This window comes from Colletotrichum siamense, assembly GCF_013390195.1.
Source record: "Colletotrichum siamense strain Cg363 chromosome Unknown KSG_Cg363_contig05, whole genome shotgun sequence".
In the NCBI taxonomy this organism is placed as follows: Eukaryota; Fungi; Ascomycota; class Sordariomycetes; order Glomerellales; family Glomerellaceae; genus Colletotrichum; species Colletotrichum siamense.
In genome coordinates, this window is record NW_023501018.1 from 5,260,536 (window position 1) to 5,277,964 (window position 17,429).

Here is a 17,429-nt window from a genome sequence, read left to right on the forward strand (position 1 = left end):
TTGACCTCGTTCGCAGTGTCTAACGAAGAGAAAGAGAAGCAGCCGTCAAATGCAAATGGTATCAAGCAAGTCGTGTCTCTTTCGAGAGGTAAGTGAGGAGAAACAGAAGGGCCAGCGAGTAGACGGCAGAGGCGGGCATCCGGGGCCATTTTGTTAGATATATTCGTGGCCATGCTGGTCTGGTCTTGTCTGGCTTGGTTTGGTTGTGCCCCCTCTGTGTGCTTGAGATGACCATTTTGGGATGGAAGTGGGATGTGAAGCCAATGCGAAGCAGTACGGCATTCGGAAGGAGCGCTTAACGTTTCCCAAAACAGGCAGGGGAAGGGAGCAACCGGCGACTGTCACTTGACTGCCGGGAAATTTAGTCGGGAAAAGTACGGCAGATTCCATGCACGATTCTCATTGGTCAGGAAGTTCGCAGCACTGGCACTGAGTGATGCGTCGGGCGATGCAATGTTTGTATGTAATTCAGGACGAGGTAATGGCAAGCGCTGGTGCATGCACAAGGACTTTTCAAAAACGAGATCAGAGAAGGTTCAGATCAGAAGCGCCTTTTTTTTTTTTTTTTTTCCTTAATCGATGATGCAAAACAGCGGACCAGAAGCGCAGAAGCGCAGGGCGATGACTCGGAAAAGTCCCGAAGAGCAACGGGCGCATCAGTATCTTTGATGGATGCGCATTGGGCAGAAAATTGCGGGTGACTAAGCGATAGAAGCAGACTGATGGTCCGTGCTCAACCGTGGGGGAGATTGGAAGCGCTTCGTTTTGCCGTCTTGTTGCTGGCGTCGGGCACGAGCCACCTTCTCGTCTCCTTACGTAAGACTTTTCTGGCCACTCACCGTCTCAACATTCTTCCCCGCCAAACCACCCGCGTGAAGGCGCAGTTTTTGAAGCTGTTAGTGTGCGGAGTCTCCACACCCATCAGACACTAACAATTATCATCGCGGGCAGCTTTCCATTTGATCCATTCTTTTCTTTGTCTGCTTGTTGTGTGAGTGTCGGCGATGGATGGTATGGTTGGATGCCACGCTGGCGCATTATCGACTCCAGCTGTCCTCTAATAGGATCTCTTCCGTCCAGTATCAGACAGACCCTCTTCGCTTCCGCCTGCTCTTTCTCCCAACTCCTGTCTCCAGCATCTCTCCCATGGGAAACAACCGGGTCCTTGACCCAATAAACGTTGCAAATCTCGTCGAAACTATTTTTGCTGCCGTCCCTTGCCCCATCATCGCCGAAAGTCTATTCCTGATTCCATCGTGACCTGAACCCAACCCACAGACAAGAGTCCAGACTTACACTTTTCTGCTATTTGTTTCTCTCAAGTGGCCCTCAGTTCCCCTCACCCGACCGGCTGCCGTCTCCCGTCCCCCCGCCTTCACACCGGAGGCGTCCCGCCAAGAGCGCTTGCACCTGCCCCCATCCTCCACGTCCCCGTTCATCTACAGCGGTGCCGCGGAGTCAATGCCGCGCAAACATCGAAGCTGCAGCACCATGTTGGCCCCGGCGCGTCGGGATGCTTCACCGTCGCCTCGATGAACGCCCGGCAATTCATCCTCCAAAATGTCTTCACACAACTCCAAGCGGCACTCGTCGTCGTCCTCCCGTCCTCCCCGGCCGCTCTTGTGTCACTCATATAGCCAACCCGTGACCGCAATGTTTCTGTTTCGACCTCGTCCACCTAGCTCACTCCCACTCTCACTACCTGTGCCTTGCTCATCTTCATTCATACCTTGAACAACTGCGACCCTTTAGACATTCGACAGCCTTGTTGTAATATCATCCTTTCTATACACACTGTTTACTAAGATACCCAACCTTCAACCTTCACAATGCCTCCCGTAGCTGTCAGCGATATGGATCTCCCCGCGGAGCCCGTCCACCCCAAGCCCGAGGCCAAGGACCCTCTCGCTTCCTCCGTCGCTACTCCTCAACTCTTCTCCCTCGCCAACAAGACCATTGTCATCACCGGCGGCGGCCGTGGCCTCGGAATCACCTTCGCCCTCGCCGTCCTCGAGGCCGGAGGTCACGCCGCCTGCCTTGACATCCTCCCCGAGCCCGCCGCCGTCGAGTGGGCTCACCTCGCCAAGCTGGCCAAGGCCAACAACCTCTCCGTCACATACCACAAGTGCGACATCACCGACGAGCCCGCCACCGAGAAGATCTTCAACCAGATCGCCGACGAGGCCGACCAGCGCGGCGCTCCCTTCTGGGGCGCCATCGCTTGCGCCGGCATCCAGCAGAAGATCCCTGCCCTTGAGTACCCCGTCGCCGACTTTGAGCGCATACAAAAAGTCAACGTCGTCGGTGTCTTTGTGACCGCTAAGCAGGCCGCCCGCGTGCTCGTCGGCCGCAAGAGCAAGGGCAGCATCCTGCTCATCTCCAGCATGTCTGGAGAGATCGCCAACCGCGTAAGTTTGGCAGTCTGTCTGAAAGGTGTGGATTCTGGCTGACATTCTCTGTAGGGATTGACTTGCAGCGCGTACAACACCAGCAAGGCCGCTGTCCAGCAAATGTGCAGATCCGTCGCCCAGGAATGGGGCCAGTACGGCATCCGCGTGAACACCCTCTCCCCCGGTGTAAGTTGGCCTCCATCTTATGCCACTCTCACTCGTCCATGTCTAACTCATCTGTTACCAGTATATCCGCACCGCCATGACCGACCAGCTCCTGCAGGCCGAGCCCGACGTCGAGACGACCTGGATGCGCGGTGCTCTGCTCCAGCGCCTCGGCACCCCCGAGGACTTCAAGGCTCCGGCCGTCTTCCTCCTGTCCGAGGGTAGCTCCTTCATGACCGGAGCCGACCTTCGCGTCGACGGCGGCCACTGTGCCTCAGCATAAACGACGTATTCTCATGTGAATGCGACCAAGAACAAGACCCCATGCATGATCGATGAGATCTTCGATGAGATTGGCTCCGTAATATGGCACACAGTCCCCCCTCAGGAGCAACAACTCACTCGATGCCACCCACTCCTGGGTGTTCACCGCCGACGAGAGTCGCGCGGTGCAGACATGTAGAATCAGTATGATTAGAGCGAGCATTAATAGCGGTTTCTATTTCGTAGAAGAGAATGCAATCACTCAAAGCAGGGCCCTTCCTGCAGTAGCCACATCCCCCTTTTTTTTTTTTTTAACCCACTGATTGATATGAGTACGTGTGAGCCAAGGTCAGGGAGTTGAGAGTGTGGCGCCATTCTCACTGGTTGCCTCTCGTCAACATCTTGTGCTGTGGTGCCACGTTAAACTATGAATCTCAGTCTCATGCTCGCGCATGAGTTCAATAGTCAGGTGTGAAGGCAACTACACTCACCTAGCGGAGGCGGCAGAGTCTAAGCACTCTACCCTGGCAGAGAGACTTCGCGAAGGGTTGATCCCTTTTTAAGGAAATTCCCGAACGTCTGAAAAGGGACGCCTCGGAACTTACTTAGCGACCCAGCAGCTTGTAGAGTTTGGCTGATCACTTGCACTTCGAGTTGTTTGAGCCACTGAGAATGCAGCGCATCCCGTCAGATGAAACGAAACCTTGAAAAGAGGCACCGCCCGGGCCAGTCGGATGAATGACGCGAGGTCTGGATGAAGATGTCGTCTATACGGAGAATCTGTACGGAGAATCTGCTCAGCTCTCACTTTCTTCTACCCTTCCAATTCAAATCACCGCTGGTCATATTCAGTGAAAAGGAATCAGCTCAATCGCTTCTACTGCGTAACCGAATGATTGTAGCAGGCAGGTGTCATTCTCGATAAAGTTTCAAGAAACCTTTCCTTGCAAGTGCTCATACCATTCTGGTCTCAGCATGGGCAAGGGAAACAACGATTTCAAATCGACGCAGTTTTAGTCTCCGTCCCATTAAACGTCGATCAACAATCCTACGACCTCTCAAAGCGCGCCTTTGTCACCACCTCTTTCTGGTACTGACCTTTCAGCACTTGACGACGTGACTTTTTCCCGGAAGAAAAATGAGATTTTTTTTATGTTTACTTGCAGCGGCGGCCGTCGCCTTGGCTGCAAGCCCGGGCAGCCCGACGGAACCCCAACGCCATCTCCGTAAGCCGGTCCCCGACACCACGCGAGATAATGGCGGCAGCCCGCGTCCAGGTCAGAGCCGCCAGAGCAAATACAATGTGTGCTGCAGATTCAATGCCGAAAAGACTAAATGCGTAAGTCGACTCACGGGCACCGGCTTGAGATGTAGATCAGGCCTTTGCTAACGAAAGCTTCCGCAGGTTTGCATAGCCCGCGATAAGTTTGTAAGTGGCATCTTTGACGAAGCTTGAATGTCAACCATTAATTCTTCTACAGGACTGCGAGAGGGGAACCTGCTTAACGTCAGGCTCGGGTTGGACACTGGAGCCGGAGGGAGATCTTTGATTATACTTCACCAGAGATCATATCTGAAGTCATTGAGACCTTTGAACCGAGAATGCATGTGCATTCCGTGCGCCGTATTGCGTTGCGAAGTCAAATGGAACTCGGCAGCGGCCAATCATTAGGGTATCAAGGCTACATTTTGTGTATGCAAGCAAAAAGAAGTCTTTGGGAAGCTTACTAAGGTTCAGTAATTGAATTCACCAAGTCATCAACGAAGAGCTTCCATGCAAGAACAAACCCATGGAGATAATGATGCTCCAATGTACCTATTGTGAGGTCGGCATAGAATCGGAGTCTATCGGCACCGAGCCCGACAGTTGGCAGGGAGAGACATACTCCGACTTTTCCGTGGCCCTGAGCATGCTGGACGCATGTGGTGGCTATTACAACTCCGAAGTCCGTGAGGCTTATATCAACTTCATTGTGAACTACTGCAACCACTGACATCTGATGATCGCATAGCGCCTCACTAGCCCCGAACATAAGCGCTGAACTCCGAAGGATGAGAGGACCGTTGCATACTCTCGGGCCCGATCGAACCTTGCGCCGCCGCTAAATTGGAAATGAAAGGCTCAAGGACTATGATGTCGTCGTTGCTAGATCAAATTAGGCTACCATGCGACGATCTGGCTGTGGCTGTGCGGTATTCAGCCTAGGGCTGAGAACATCAGCCTGCCGCGTAATGGCTTTGGCAATGATCGCTGGAGAGCTTCAATCCTTCAGAATGAGTCGGAATTAACCGCACGACTGCACGGAGATGCAAGATGCCGCCCGCAATGGCGCTTGAGGATATCAAGACTGTACATATGATGCCAAGCTCAGCTCTTGGCATGAAGAACTCATCAGCACTTACTCGCTTAACCTCAATCAACATTTCAGATCGAACACTTACAAGATGAGAATTACCACACTTACTTCTATTTTTGCGGCCTCGCAGCTATTAGCTGGTGGTGAAGCATGCCCTTTCCACTTGAACGACGACGAGCACTCCTCACCATCCATCAACAATGTCAGGCGGTCCATGCCGACGAATAGCACCAAAACTGCTATTCAAGACATTCAGGTTTTCAACGGGAGAAAACTTGGAAAGCCCCAAACAGTTTGTCTCGATGATGGGCACATCATTGGCTTCGGCCGTTGCGCCGGGGCGAGGACGATTGTAAATGGAACCGGCAAGTTCCTCATCCCTGGCTTAATCGACAATCACGTCCATTTGACCGACGTCCGCTCCCTCGAAGACTACACTTCGTACGGCTGTACAACCGCCATGCACATGAACTGCGCAAACTTTACGCAGTGTGCTACCCTAGCGCGTCAGTCGGGTCTCGCGTCGTTCCTCTACGCCAGCATGGCTGCTGTTGGCAACGGCAGTCTGCACTCGAAACAACAAGCCAGACGCGCCAACAATACGCTAATTTATCCAAGTACGGACGTTGTGGAATGGACGAAATGGCAATTCAATAACGGCAGCCACTTTTTGAAAATCACCGCCGAAGTCGACGGGCCGTCTCTGGAGCAGCAGACTCAGATGGTTGAAACCGCTCATGACGAATACCGGAGACAGACCATGACGCATGCATCTCAGATCACGGCATACCAGCAAGCTGCAGACTCAAAGACCAACGGCATTCAGCACGTTCCCGACGACGGTGTTCTGGGACAAGATGTGATCAAGCAGATTCTAAGCCAACATCAATACGTTACGCCTACATTGAACATCTTCGAATATGGCTACCGAGATGCTGTTCTGTCGAAGTTCTTAAACATCCAACCAGGAAGCAACCGTACACTCGACAATGCTCACACGAATGCTCGCCTCCTTCATGAAGCTGGGGTGCCTATTCTCGCTGGCACCGACGCCGTCGGCATATTGAAGCAGGGCAACGCCACAGCCTCAGTTCCCTTCGGTCTGACCCTTCATTTTGAGCTTGAGAACCTTGTCAAATACCTGGGCATGTCCCCCGCCGAAGCTATCAACTCTGCTACTCGCAAAGCCGCCAGGTGGCACCGTGTCCCTGACAGGGGCTCCATCGAGATTGGAAAGAGGGCTGACTTGGTGATGCTCAACTCCAACCCTTTGGTTGACATCAGCAACACTCAAGATATTGCTCGGATCTGGGTATTTGGCTATGAGGCTCCAGTTTACGCGAAGAATGGTACCGCTAAGAATCCAGGAGCTTAATGTGGAAAAGATATTGAGCAGTTCGAGGGGATTGCTTATTCAGCTTAGATAGCGGGGTGCTTATAGTACGAGCTAGACTGAAGACCTGTATATATACATAGAGTGAGTTTGGTGTTTGCATGGTTACATACCTAGGTTCAATGGCTACGTGTTCGGGCTACTCATGTATAAACTTTTGATATAGAAGGGACATATGCATATTTGATTTTGAAACCTTGGCTTATGCAAGCAAACGAGAGTTGTGAATGGTTCTATAGGTATTCTCGAAGATAACAATCACCATATCTTCAACAGCGATTTACCTCTGCCGCCCAGAAATGATGCAAACTTTGAGGGTGTGACTTTTTGATCAGCCCACTCATCTGTTGGCCCAAAATCGACAACGCCGTTTGAGCGACGTTCCAAGAAAGTCTGTCGTTCATTGAATGTCCCGTTTACGCAGCCGATCCTCTCAAATGAAGGGATAACGGAACGTCTTGATAGACATCGAGCCAGAAGTAATCCGAAAACTTCTCCTTTGTCTATGTATCCCACCAGAACGAACAAATCCCTTTGCTTCGAGAGCGCCTCCGAAATGTTATCATAACTTGAGGTTTCTTCCGTGCATGCATCCACATTTGTTGAGTTACCACAGTGGACATCGGCAGCTACAACCGTATTCGGGTGCAGGTTTACCCCGGCAGGCCACCGAATCTCATACTGGTAACTACTCACTCTTCGGAAATCTTTCACTTTGAGAAGATATCCCCACAGTGTAATCGAGGCTGGCAACCTGGGGCCCGAGGCAAAGACGGACTTGGGGTTTGCGGTATACTGAGTTCTCAGAACTCTCATCAATGGGAGAGTACTTGGTTCAGGATCTCGTCTGTTGTACCACGCCAGGCTGTACCTCTGCAGAGGATAATGTACTTCTCCAGTTACCGATGCCCAAGACCAGGTCGGCATATTGTCCCTTGCCATACGACAACTTGCACGTTCACCGGTCGTGTGCCACAACAAATCAGCGGTGAGGCTTTTGCGCCAGACTCCAGCCATATACTGATCTCCAGGTCTCGATTTTGCTGCTCGCGCAGCCAACCCAGCTAAGGCAGGCAGCCTGTCATTTGGTCTTGTCAAATGCAGCCTCGTGAACTCTTCTACAATATCTCTGCGCCAAGCTGCCTCGATGTTATAAGCGGATTGAGGGCCCTTTTTATCGACAGGCGCGAGATCAAGAGCCTTGGATCCTTTCAGAAGACTGCGCGCAAGAATAGTCCTCGATTCATTCGTTGCCGAGCACTCACAGCTGCAAATAGATCGGCACTCCCAGGCCATCTCTGACGGAGCAAAGTGGAGAGTCCGAGGTGAAAGAAGCCTCTCTTGGAATGCCCATGCTCTTGTCGAAAGCTTGCTGCGCATTGTGCGAAAGTTGGGATCCCACACCTGTGGGCTATCGGCAGGCAAACTATAAAGAACAGAAGCTGACGAATTCCTCTTCCATGGATAGCCCGGAAAGAAGTCATGATACGGGAGTTGGTATGCCAAGGGTCCTCTCTGACGGACGTGAACAATGTGCGTTCGCTCTTCTCTCAGAGGATTTGTGGTAAACGTCTTGCACTGGATGGCGATAGTCTCCCGTCTCCTATTTTGCGGGTGGAGAAAGCCAGCCAAGCTATCCTGTGCACCATCGGCACTGATCGTAAAATGGGCCTGGGAATAAATGTAGTTCATCCGAGTGGCATGCTTTCCCCAGTCGGTCGCACAATCTTGAATGATGCAGAGTGAGTCAATCCAAAGATACTTGTAGCCCAGTCTTCTTGTGACATCCATGGCATCGGCAAATGTCTGGGGAATTGGCTGCGGAAATGCGACCCGAAACTTGTCAAAGCAAGAGAGAGTGGTTATCAATGGTGATACGCCGCCCCAGCAGTGACTCAAGGCAACGTAACGCCCTCTTTCTCCCGGACTTGGCAAGTACAAGTAGGCGTCTGCACACGAGGACCCCACATCTATAACTCGGGGAGGCAACGGAGGCATCTCGATTGAAGAAGGACAGTTGACATGTTTACCGGTCCCCGAGGTACATTCATGTAGCCACAATTTGGCAAGCTCAAGCATCGAAGACGTGTGGGATTCAGGTATGTCGTATGCCCTTCCGACACCGGGCCATGGAAAGTTCTTGCCATCTTACGCAAGTCAGAACTCATGACGTTTAAGTTGAATTCATATAGCTCAGATGACTTTCGACTTATGAATGACTTACAAGGAGTATCAAGTGGCAAGTAGAACTGAAGGGCGAGGCCTCCAGACTCAAGCCCTGAAGACCCCTCAGATCTGTAGCGTACGCCGGCAAATAATGGCCCTCGATCAATTTGCACCAAGTAAACGTAAATGCTGTCAGCATTTGAGAGGTCACTGGGCTGCAGAAATGCAGCGATCCCATCCCACAACACCTTGTAGCGATATCCAAATTCCTCGTCGGCAATATTTTCCCGCAACTTTGACAAGACCAAACATTCCTCCGGGTAAACGCAGCGCTCGTCATGCTTTTCGCCGGTCTCGGAGTCTTCGCCAAATGCGAACCTTTCCAGTTCACCATTTCTGATTACCCGAACGAACTGTAAAGGGGCCATTATGGGCAAAAGGCCGGCGTAAACTCCGCTAGTATGTGTAAACTTGTGATACTGAGAAAAAGAGCGAATTTTGAAGTCGACAAGGAAAAGAGTAAGCGACTACCCTCGCCCTTGATTGGTTGTGTGATTGATCGTATCCTCTTTGCTTATCGAATGTCACGATAACCGAATTATCTTCTGCTTACTTCCGAACAACATTAGGTAATGTCTTCCAGCCTAGGTTACTGTTCCAAGAACATCAGATCTCGAAGTGGGAACGAGAAGGCCACTGAAAGGCTCCAATTACGTAGTTTTCTATCACAGTGATGGGCTTCAATGAAGTGGCCTTACAACTGTTTGACATCTAGGTAATTTGGCAAAGTAAACAGGCGTTGAAATCGCTGTTTCTGCTAGAGAAATTTGACCAAGAAAAAGGAAGAAAAACACTATGGAAGTCACGCGCATCCCTGGGCTTTACGTGACCCATTGACGGCCAGCGGACAACAAAAACGCCAAAGTTCACTGTGTCAAGAGCTGAGATTTTCAGGCGACCTGGGAAACAGAACGTCAGATTATAAAAACGTCGTTGCCCCGGGAATAATTCACGTAAGGCCTCTTGGCATTGTTTGCCAAGACACCAAGCGGCCAAGGTGAGTGAAGCTTTGCGGCGTCGGCAACACGGAGAGATCTCCTTTCTTGGCCATGCATCCACCGCCATCCTCCACATCACGACGCGGGGGACTACCAGGTGGAAAAAGAAATGGATCACTGGGGGAAATGGGCTTCGTGCGGGGGATCAAGACTAGCGGCGCAGGTCGAACGCATCCGATTGTCGGCTAGTTTTCTCCGGCGACAGCGGTTGAGAAATCCCATCAATCACTTCCTCGCGTGGAAGAGACGGTGCAGTCGACCCTGGAGCCGATATGCAGGCCACCTGCACAATCTCCGAATCCACCTCAGCCAACAAGCCTCCCTCTCCATCTTCCCCAACTTCTCACAACACCGCAATGGGGTTGCGGTCGGTCCCCCAAAGCGTGGCCGGGCTGTGGCCCGGTGCAGCGGTCTGCTGATTACGCGGATGGACTGATGCAGGCGATGAACGGCAGGAGAAATAAGGGCATGATAGGTGGAATGGAACGCTGTGGTTTCTCCCCTCGTGCAGCATACGCTTGGTTATTTCCAGATGGCTGGGTGAAGCGAGACTAGCTTCATATCGGCCCCTGCTATCTTACCCCGACTTTGGGGAAATAAACAGCACGTTTGGGGTCGTGGTGGTGTTGGTCATGATGATCTTTTGAAAATGCGGGAAAAGAAATTGAGGAGAGCTGTGCCAACGTCGCTTGGCGATGCAGGTCCAATGCCAAGCAGCTCGAGTATATGAAGAGACTCGGCCTCACAAGAGTTGCAATGGATGGCTGATCACCTCTCCCGAGCAGCCCTTTCCCTTGGCATCTCACTTGGCAACCCTCCTCGACGTGTGTGTTTCCTCCTCGTCTTCCGATCCCACACGCAGCCATGAGAGTCTCATCCCTCCTCGCCGCCCTGGCCGCTGCTGGCACCGCGCTCTCCAGCGCGATTGAGCTTCCGGCCGGCGTTCCTCGTAACATCCAGGAGTTTCGCGAGAAGCACCCTTACGAGAAGCGCGGAAAGGACTGCCACCGCAAGACCTACACCATCCGCGCCTCCAAGAACGACCTGGACGACATCTCTGACGAGTTTGTCGAGGGTCTGAAGAAGGCCAACAATGGCGGCACGCTCTACCTCCCCGCCAACCAGACCTTCATCATCGGCAAGCCGCTCGACCTGACCTGGCTGAACGATGTGCACGTTCACTGGGAGGGTGAGATCAAGTTCACCAACGACACTCCCTACTGGCAGGAGAATGCCTTCACCCACCCTTTCCAGAACTCCATCATGTTCTGGAAGTGGGGTGGCAACAAGGTGAAGCTGTACGGAGAGGGTGTTCTCAACGGCAATGGCCAACGGTGGTGGAACGAGTTCGCCGGTCTTGAGTAAGTTCCCTGCGTTATACTCCGAAGGCGTTCGAGGTTGCTGACAGTTCGAAGGATTCTTGACCCTGACAACACTTACCTGCGTCCTATCCTGTTCTACGCCGAGAACGCGACTGGCCTGTCTATGGAGGGCCTCCACCTCAAGGACTCGCCCTGCTGGACCACCTTTGTCGTGACTTGTAAGTACAAAGCGCCGTACAGAATATTGTTTGTACACAGCTGATATCCTCCCCAGCCAAGGACATCTCCTTCAAGGACGTCATTGTCACCGCTGAGTCCAACAACGCCACTGCCCTTCCCAAGAACACCGACTTCTTCGACTCCCTCAATGTCGAGGACGTCCGCGTGGAGCGAACCTGGGTGAACATCGGCGACGACTGCTTCTCGCCCAAGTCTAACGCCAGCAACATCCACGTTGACACCATGTACTGCAACGGTACACACGGCCAGTCCATGGGTTCCCTGGGCCAGTACGCCGGCGAGAAGAGCTTCGTCAAGGATGTCGTCATCGAGAACGTCTGGATGCTCAACGGCCAGCACGGCGCCCGTCTCAAGACCTGGGCCGGCCCTAACGTTGGCTACGGCTTCATCGACAACGTCACCTTCCGCAACTTCTGGCAGGCCAACAACGAGTACACGGCCTTCATTGACTCGTGCTACTTCAACATCAATGCCTCAGTCTGCGAGCAGTACCCTTCGCAGATGAACATCTCCAACATCTTGTTTGAGAACTTCTCGGGATACAGCAGCGGCAAGTATGGCCGTGCCGTTGCCAAGTTGACCTGCTCAACCAACCCCAATGCTGTTTGTGATAACATCCAGTTCAAGAACTTCAACATCACTACGCCCTGTGGCGGCGAGCCTGTCATCCTGTGCGACGGCATCAAGGGCGGCATTGGTATGCCTTGCATTCCGTCTAACAGCACTGAGGCTAAGGCAGCCTTGGCGGCCAAGTGCACAACGGCGTTGGCTGAGGCTACGCCGTGGGTCGTCAGACCCTACGACGCTTAGAGAAGATGTTTCCATAGAAGACACAGACGGCTCACGGGTTATGATGAAAAGAGGCAGCAGGTTTACTTCCAAGTCGTTGATAGCGACATAGATTCATGTACAAACTTTAACCAGCAAATACAATTTTGACATCCACGATCCAAATTGCGCCATTCACAGCCCCAGAATGATACAATTACAACTTTGAATCTTTACAAGAAAGCAGCCGCACCAACAAAGCCGGCGGCAGCGACAGCAGCTGCAACCATGCCGGTCTCACGGGAACCAGCGTTCGTGGAACCAGTGCCTCCGGAACCACCAGCCGTGCCCGTCGCCTTTGAGCCACCGGAGCCGGCGCTAGTAGCTGTGCAGACGGGAAGCTCGGTGGTGAGGTCCGTGAGAGTGGAGCACTGAGAAAGGGCAGAGGCGATGGAGGCCGAGTTGGCGTCAACCCAGCTGAGGACTGCAGAGGTGTAGCTCGCGTAGTCGGAGCTGAGGTCGGAGGGGACAGTGACACTGCAAGGGTCCGTCTGGGGCGACGCTGTCATCTCGTAGGAGACGATCTTTGGGTCAGGCGTGGGCGCGTTGGAGTAGACGGTTGCCAGGGCGTTGAGACAGGGGTCGGCCGACGCGTCGGTCTGGCGCGGGAGGATATTCCGGCGGACACGGTCCGGACGGACGTCCATGACGGCGACAGCCGAGCCGGCGAGGGCGGCGACGAAGGTGGTCTTGGCGAGCATCTTGACTGATGAAAGGTGTTTATTGAACAAGAAAATGGTTTGATGAGCGTCAAGAGTAGCAGTTGAGAGATAGAATGTTCGCTTGGTTGAGTTGATGACGATTAGAAACCAGTCATAACGGAAGACCGGCAACGGTCAAGTTAAATAGATTCTATCCACGATGAGTGCCCCTGATCCTCAACGTTGGAGCCTAATTTCACACAGCAAGAATAAGGACATCTCCGACGCGCCGGATAGCCGCCATGGAGGACGTGCACTTCCTAGTGGCAGTCTAGTTCTGACATGATGGCGTTGTGAGTATGACAGGAACGTCAAGAGATCATAGCCTGGGCGAAGTGATGGAATTAGCATGGCCACCGGCGTGCACACGGATGTCAGGCAACCGTCGACCATGCCCTTGGGGATGCTAAACCTTTCAGCTAGGGCAAATCTTTTCCATGTTTCATCGTGCGATTCTGCCTGGCTTTACCTTGAAGAGCAACCCGAATGAAGTAGCAATGAGCTTAAAGGGTTTAGAGTCGTTTTGACGAGGCATTCAGGGGAGGTGGCGCGGCTAGTTCTCGGGCTAGACGGCATCAGGGCTAGGGGTGAACCAGATCGGTTGCACGGCGCCGACCGGTTATGGGAAGATGACGATGTGTGTCAAGTTCCTGATTCATGCCAGGGAGAGAAGTATGAAAGTTGATCTGTGGGGAAGATGTTGCGTAGAAACGGGCTCGCAAGTGATGTTGCTCAACCTCATATGCCTAGTCGGCTTTTGAGGCGCCGAGCATGGGATTCGGAACGGACGAGGCAAGTCTGACCTTAATTTATGCATGTGTCGCGTTGCTTCGAATTACTGACAAGGCTCAATCAATATGTCTTCGCTGAGCTCTTTGACAGTCCCTCATGTCTTCCTCATTTGGTAGAAGCGCAAGCCAGGATGGAGCCAGCTCAGCAGCCGATGTCTTCAAAATTTGGGGGGTGATGTTTCTAAGCCACTGCATTTAATCAGTGATTCAGCCCTGCGCTACAGTTCTTGGCAAATTTTATGCACTCAGATATGCCCAACGGTCATCGATTATGTGGCGTCAGCCGAGACTCCCTGAAATCCCTTTCTCAGAGTCTTTCCCGAAACGGCAATCAGCTGGGTGAACGAGTACAGAGCAGCCTGCTCCTTACAAGGCACCGAGATTAAGTTCGTTGGCTCTGATCAGGGAAGAAACTTGCGGCATGTATTCATGGTAAGTGGAGCTCGAAGGAGAAGAGGTCTATCCGTCTTTGAAATACACCAAACGTTTGGCACCAGCGCCGATCTGAGTGGGGTCCATCCCTCACTGTTGTAGTCCAACGATGCCAACCTGGAGAAACTCTGGGTTATTATCGATGTTCTTCTTGATCTCACCCGTTCTCAGTTCATCAATATCCCAGGCAGCCCAGACGAAGCGACCATGCAGGAACCGAGCTTCGTCAGAAGCTGCCCACACAGCAAAGTGACTGCCCAGCTTCTCTACATGAGGACATCATTTAGTTGGATTCTTTCCCCGTTAAAATAGCCTCGGCAATCACTCACCATCATCAAATGGGTAAATGTCTCTGGGAACAAAAGGCTTGAAGACATCCGTGTAAACAACACCCGGGTGAAAATTGATGATTTGCATCTTCTCGGCAGGCGTATCATTGGCGATTCGCTGCAGGAGCATGGTGCCCGCATTCTTGGTCGTGCTGTACGCGGGCCAAAGAGACGCCCTGGCAAAGTTATGGGCAGCTTCTGTCGAGAGACTGACAAGGAACTTTCATAGTTGTTGATGTCAGCCATACAATCCATGCCAGACTGATCGAGAGTGACATCGACTGTACCTTTTGAAGATTCTCGCCTCCTTTTTGTTTATAAAATCTCTCAGTAAAGTCGAGGTGGGATCGTACGTTTACAAGGTACTGGCTCCAGATCTCATCGCGACCCAGCTCCAGAATAGGGCTACCAGCTGAGACAAGTGCGGCGTTGAGGACCAGCACGTCAACGAAGATGCCATCGTTCTCGAAGCTCTTCCACAGCGCATCCGTCTCGTCAAGATTGGCTACGTCAGATTGGCGACCGTCTATTTTCACAGAAGGGTACTCTTTGTGAAGCTGCGACACGGCTTCGTCGAGGACGTTCTGGCGCCGGCCGAGGATGATGATGTGTTTGGCACCGGCCTGGGCGAAACCCTGCGCGATAGCGAAACCAATTCCCGCAGAGCCGCCAGTGATCACAACCGTCCGTCCAGCTTGAGATAGCTCTGGGCGGGCAGGGTCGATGGTCGGATAGGTTGTCTTGTGAATAGTCTTGGTGAAGGTGCTGCCGTCTTGGCCAGCAGTCTTGGCATAAAGGGTATGCATGGCTGTTGAATCTTGTTAAGAGGCGCTTGTTGCGATTTCGTAGTCGGTTTGATCGTGATCGAGTGTGCTGATACTGCTTAGGAGCTCTCAACTGAAGCTAGCTGACGAGCCCCGTCCTCTTATAACAACTACTGTAATCATCCATGCATGCGATCATGATTACGTCTTATGTGCGTCCCGAGAATCAGCAAGCCACCAATGATACTGTTTTGTCATCATCGGAACCACTCGCCAGAAGTTTTTGATTATTCCTCTGGGACAGGTGCTTTGCAAGAAGATGCGGCCGCTTTACCGCTAAGCCCCGCAAGAAACCCGACGGAACTTCCGCAAGATTCCCGCAAATTTGCCGCCGGAGACCCGCAAAACCCGCACGAATCGGCCGCGCCCGCCGCTGACGGTCCGGCTTGCGTCTTCGGAGCTGACAAATGTCCTGCCTTGGCTGCAGCAACACCATTTGTCCTTCATCCCGCTTCTCAATCATCACTAACGTTATTCGAGTTGATAACGACCCCGCGCTGGAGCAAGCGATTGTGCTCCAACGCTTCCCGACGAGAACCTGTCGGGGCTCTGCTTTCATCCGCACCGCCTGAGAGATTCTTCTCTGCCGCACCGCGCGATGGCGCGCATTTCCAAGCAAAAGGCATGCATAGCCTGCACTGAATCCAAGCGCCGCTGCGATAAGGGGCTCCCATCGTGTACACGGTGCGACGATCGGGACGTCGACTGTCACTATCCCGTCGCCAAGCGCCGACGTCCCCGGCCTCACGAGACCGCCGGGCTCTCAGAAGCAGCCTCTCCATCTGCACCGGCGGTAGGAACACCAAACCTCTTTTCTCTTGAAGCCGGTCCTCTTTCCATCGGACTGGGAAGCAACCCGTGGATCGACTTTGGAAACCTCCCTTCCGACGTGAACACCGCCCAACCCGCCGCCGCAGCTGTCAACCCACAGGCATCCGCCCCTCTGCCGCAACAGGCTCCCAACACCACAACCTCGGACACAGGCAGAGATCCAGTCGCACGAGACATCGCCCGGAGCAAATGGTTCCTCGCCCCTTCGACATGGCGCATCGACCACTTGCCAACGCCTCCACGAAACATCTACCCGACCTCGGTCCTGACAAACTTCACTCGTGGCCTCCAAGCCTGGGTCCACCGCTGGGTCCTGCACGGCCACAGCCCCTTCATTCATCGTAGCATGTACGCGGAAGGCAACTACTTTCCCTCATGCCTCCAAGACGCCTTCACCTCCGCGTCCATGTACCACCACAAGACACCCCAAACCGAAGCTTTTGTCTACCGAATCCTCGACGAGAGGGTGGCGGCCATGATGGCATCCCAGCCCGTCACGGACGAGACATCCCTCTCCGTCCCGCTGCTAGAAACACGCGACCACCTCGCAAGAGTCCAGGCCCTCTTCGTCTACACCGTCCTCCGCCTCTTCGACGGCTCCATAAGCCAACGCGCCGCCGCCGAGGTCCACCTCCCGACCCTGTCCCTCTGGTGCAGCCAGCTCTGGGACTCGGCCGCCCTCGACGCCAACGCCCTCTCGGAGAACCTTGTCCCCGTCTCGAAATACTGCAACGACATATCCGCCCAACGAAACGAGCCCCGGGACGAGGACGACACCTACGACTCAGACCTCTCAACCTACAACCTCTGGGTCCTCTCCGAATCCGTCCGCCGCACGTGGCTCATCGTGACGTGCACCGTCGGCGTCTACACCACCCTCAAAGGAAGCTGGTCAGAGTGCCCCGGCGGAGCTCTCTTCACCGCTCGCGCAGGCCTCTGGGACGCCCCGTCCGCCCCGCGATGGGCGTCTCTCTGCAGAGAGCTGGCCGCGGAGAACAAAGACGCGTACGAGCGGTTGACGCGGGAAGAGACTCAGACTGGCGGTGTTGGCGGGACATGCTGCGATGGGACCTTCTTCGTTCCGTCGTTCCATTCTGAGGGCTTGTTTCGCAACGCTGCTGCCGCCGACGTGGACGAGTTTGCGAGGCACCTGTTCACCATCATCTGGGGTCTTGACCGAGTCGAGAGTTGGGCTTTGAAGACGGCGTCGGCGGGGGAGGTTTGTCTAACTTACTAGAGTATGCCACATGTACAATCAATGACACGGCGTTGGGCGGTTGACCTTGTAAGGTGTCTCACATCTTCAGAACCAAGAACAAATAACAATCAACGTATATA

General features: G+C 53.3%; 7 protein-coding genes across 7 annotated transcripts; 5 read left to right on the top strand and 2 right to left on the bottom strand.

Annotated features, from left to right (window-relative positions):
* Nucleotides 1–1,829: 1,829 nt before the first annotated feature.
* Nucleotides 1,830–2,838, top strand: CGCS363_v008981 (D-arabinitol 2-dehydrogenase; the record flags this gene model as incomplete). Its single annotated transcript, XM_036640830.1, has 3 exons — nucleotides 1,830–2,408; nucleotides 2,463–2,576; nucleotides 2,638–2,838. 3 exons carry the CDS (start codon nucleotides 1,830–1,832, stop codon nucleotides 2,836–2,838), a joined length of 894 nt encoding a protein of 297 aa, XP_036494725.1.
* Nucleotides 2,839–3,957: 1,119 nt separating this feature from the next.
* On the top strand, nucleotides 3,958–4,369 carry CGCS363_v008982 (uncharacterized protein; the record flags this gene model as incomplete). Its single annotated transcript, XM_036640831.1, has 3 exons — nucleotides 3,958–4,158; nucleotides 4,225–4,248; nucleotides 4,301–4,369. 3 exons carry the CDS (start codon nucleotides 3,958–3,960, stop codon nucleotides 4,367–4,369), a joined length of 294 nt encoding a protein of 97 aa, XP_036494722.1.
* Nucleotides 4,370–5,264: 895 nt separating this feature from the next.
* CGCS363_v008983 (uncharacterized protein) lies at nucleotides 5,265–6,551 on the top strand (the record flags this gene model as incomplete). Its single annotated transcript, XM_036640832.1, has 1 exon — nucleotides 5,265–6,551. One exon carries the CDS (start codon nucleotides 5,265–5,267, stop codon nucleotides 6,549–6,551), a length of 1,287 nt encoding a protein of 428 aa, XP_036494721.1.
* Nucleotides 6,552–10,657: 4,106 nt separating this feature from the next.
* pgxB-1 (putative exopolygalacturonase B) lies at nucleotides 10,658–12,165 on the top strand (the record flags this gene model as incomplete). The annotated part of the gene is made up of 3 exons (XM_036640833.1): nucleotides 10,658–11,154; nucleotides 11,209–11,333; nucleotides 11,390–12,165. 3 exons carry the CDS (start codon nucleotides 10,658–10,660, stop codon nucleotides 12,163–12,165), a joined length of 1,398 nt encoding a protein of 465 aa, XP_036495014.1.
* A 191-nt stretch (nucleotides 12,166–12,356) lies between these two features.
* CGCS363_v008985 (uncharacterized protein) lies at nucleotides 12,357–12,884 on the bottom strand (the record flags this gene model as incomplete). The annotated part of the gene is made up of 1 exon (XM_036640834.1): nucleotides 12,357–12,884. The coding sequence occupies one exon, from the start codon at nucleotides 12,882–12,884 to the stop codon at nucleotides 12,357–12,359; it is 528 nt and encodes a 175-aa protein (XP_036494486.1).
* Nucleotides 12,885–14,197: 1,313 nt separating this feature from the next.
* On the bottom strand, nucleotides 14,198–15,242 carry citE-3 (Short chain dehydrogenase citE; the record flags this gene model as incomplete). The annotated part of the gene is made up of 3 exons (XM_036640835.1): nucleotides 14,198–14,373; nucleotides 14,437–14,656; nucleotides 14,790–15,242. The coding sequence occupies 3 exons, from the start codon at nucleotides 15,240–15,242 to the stop codon at nucleotides 14,198–14,200; spliced, it is 849 nt and encodes a 282-aa protein (XP_036494715.1).
* Nucleotides 15,243–15,858: 616 nt separating this feature from the next.
* Nucleotides 15,859–17,328, top strand: gsfR2-3 (Transcription factor gsfR2; the record flags this gene model as incomplete). Its single annotated transcript, XM_036640836.1, has 1 exon — nucleotides 15,859–17,328. One exon carries the CDS (start codon nucleotides 15,859–15,861, stop codon nucleotides 17,326–17,328), a length of 1,470 nt encoding a protein of 489 aa, XP_036494713.1.
* Between the last annotated feature and the right edge of the window lie 101 nt (nucleotides 17,329–17,429).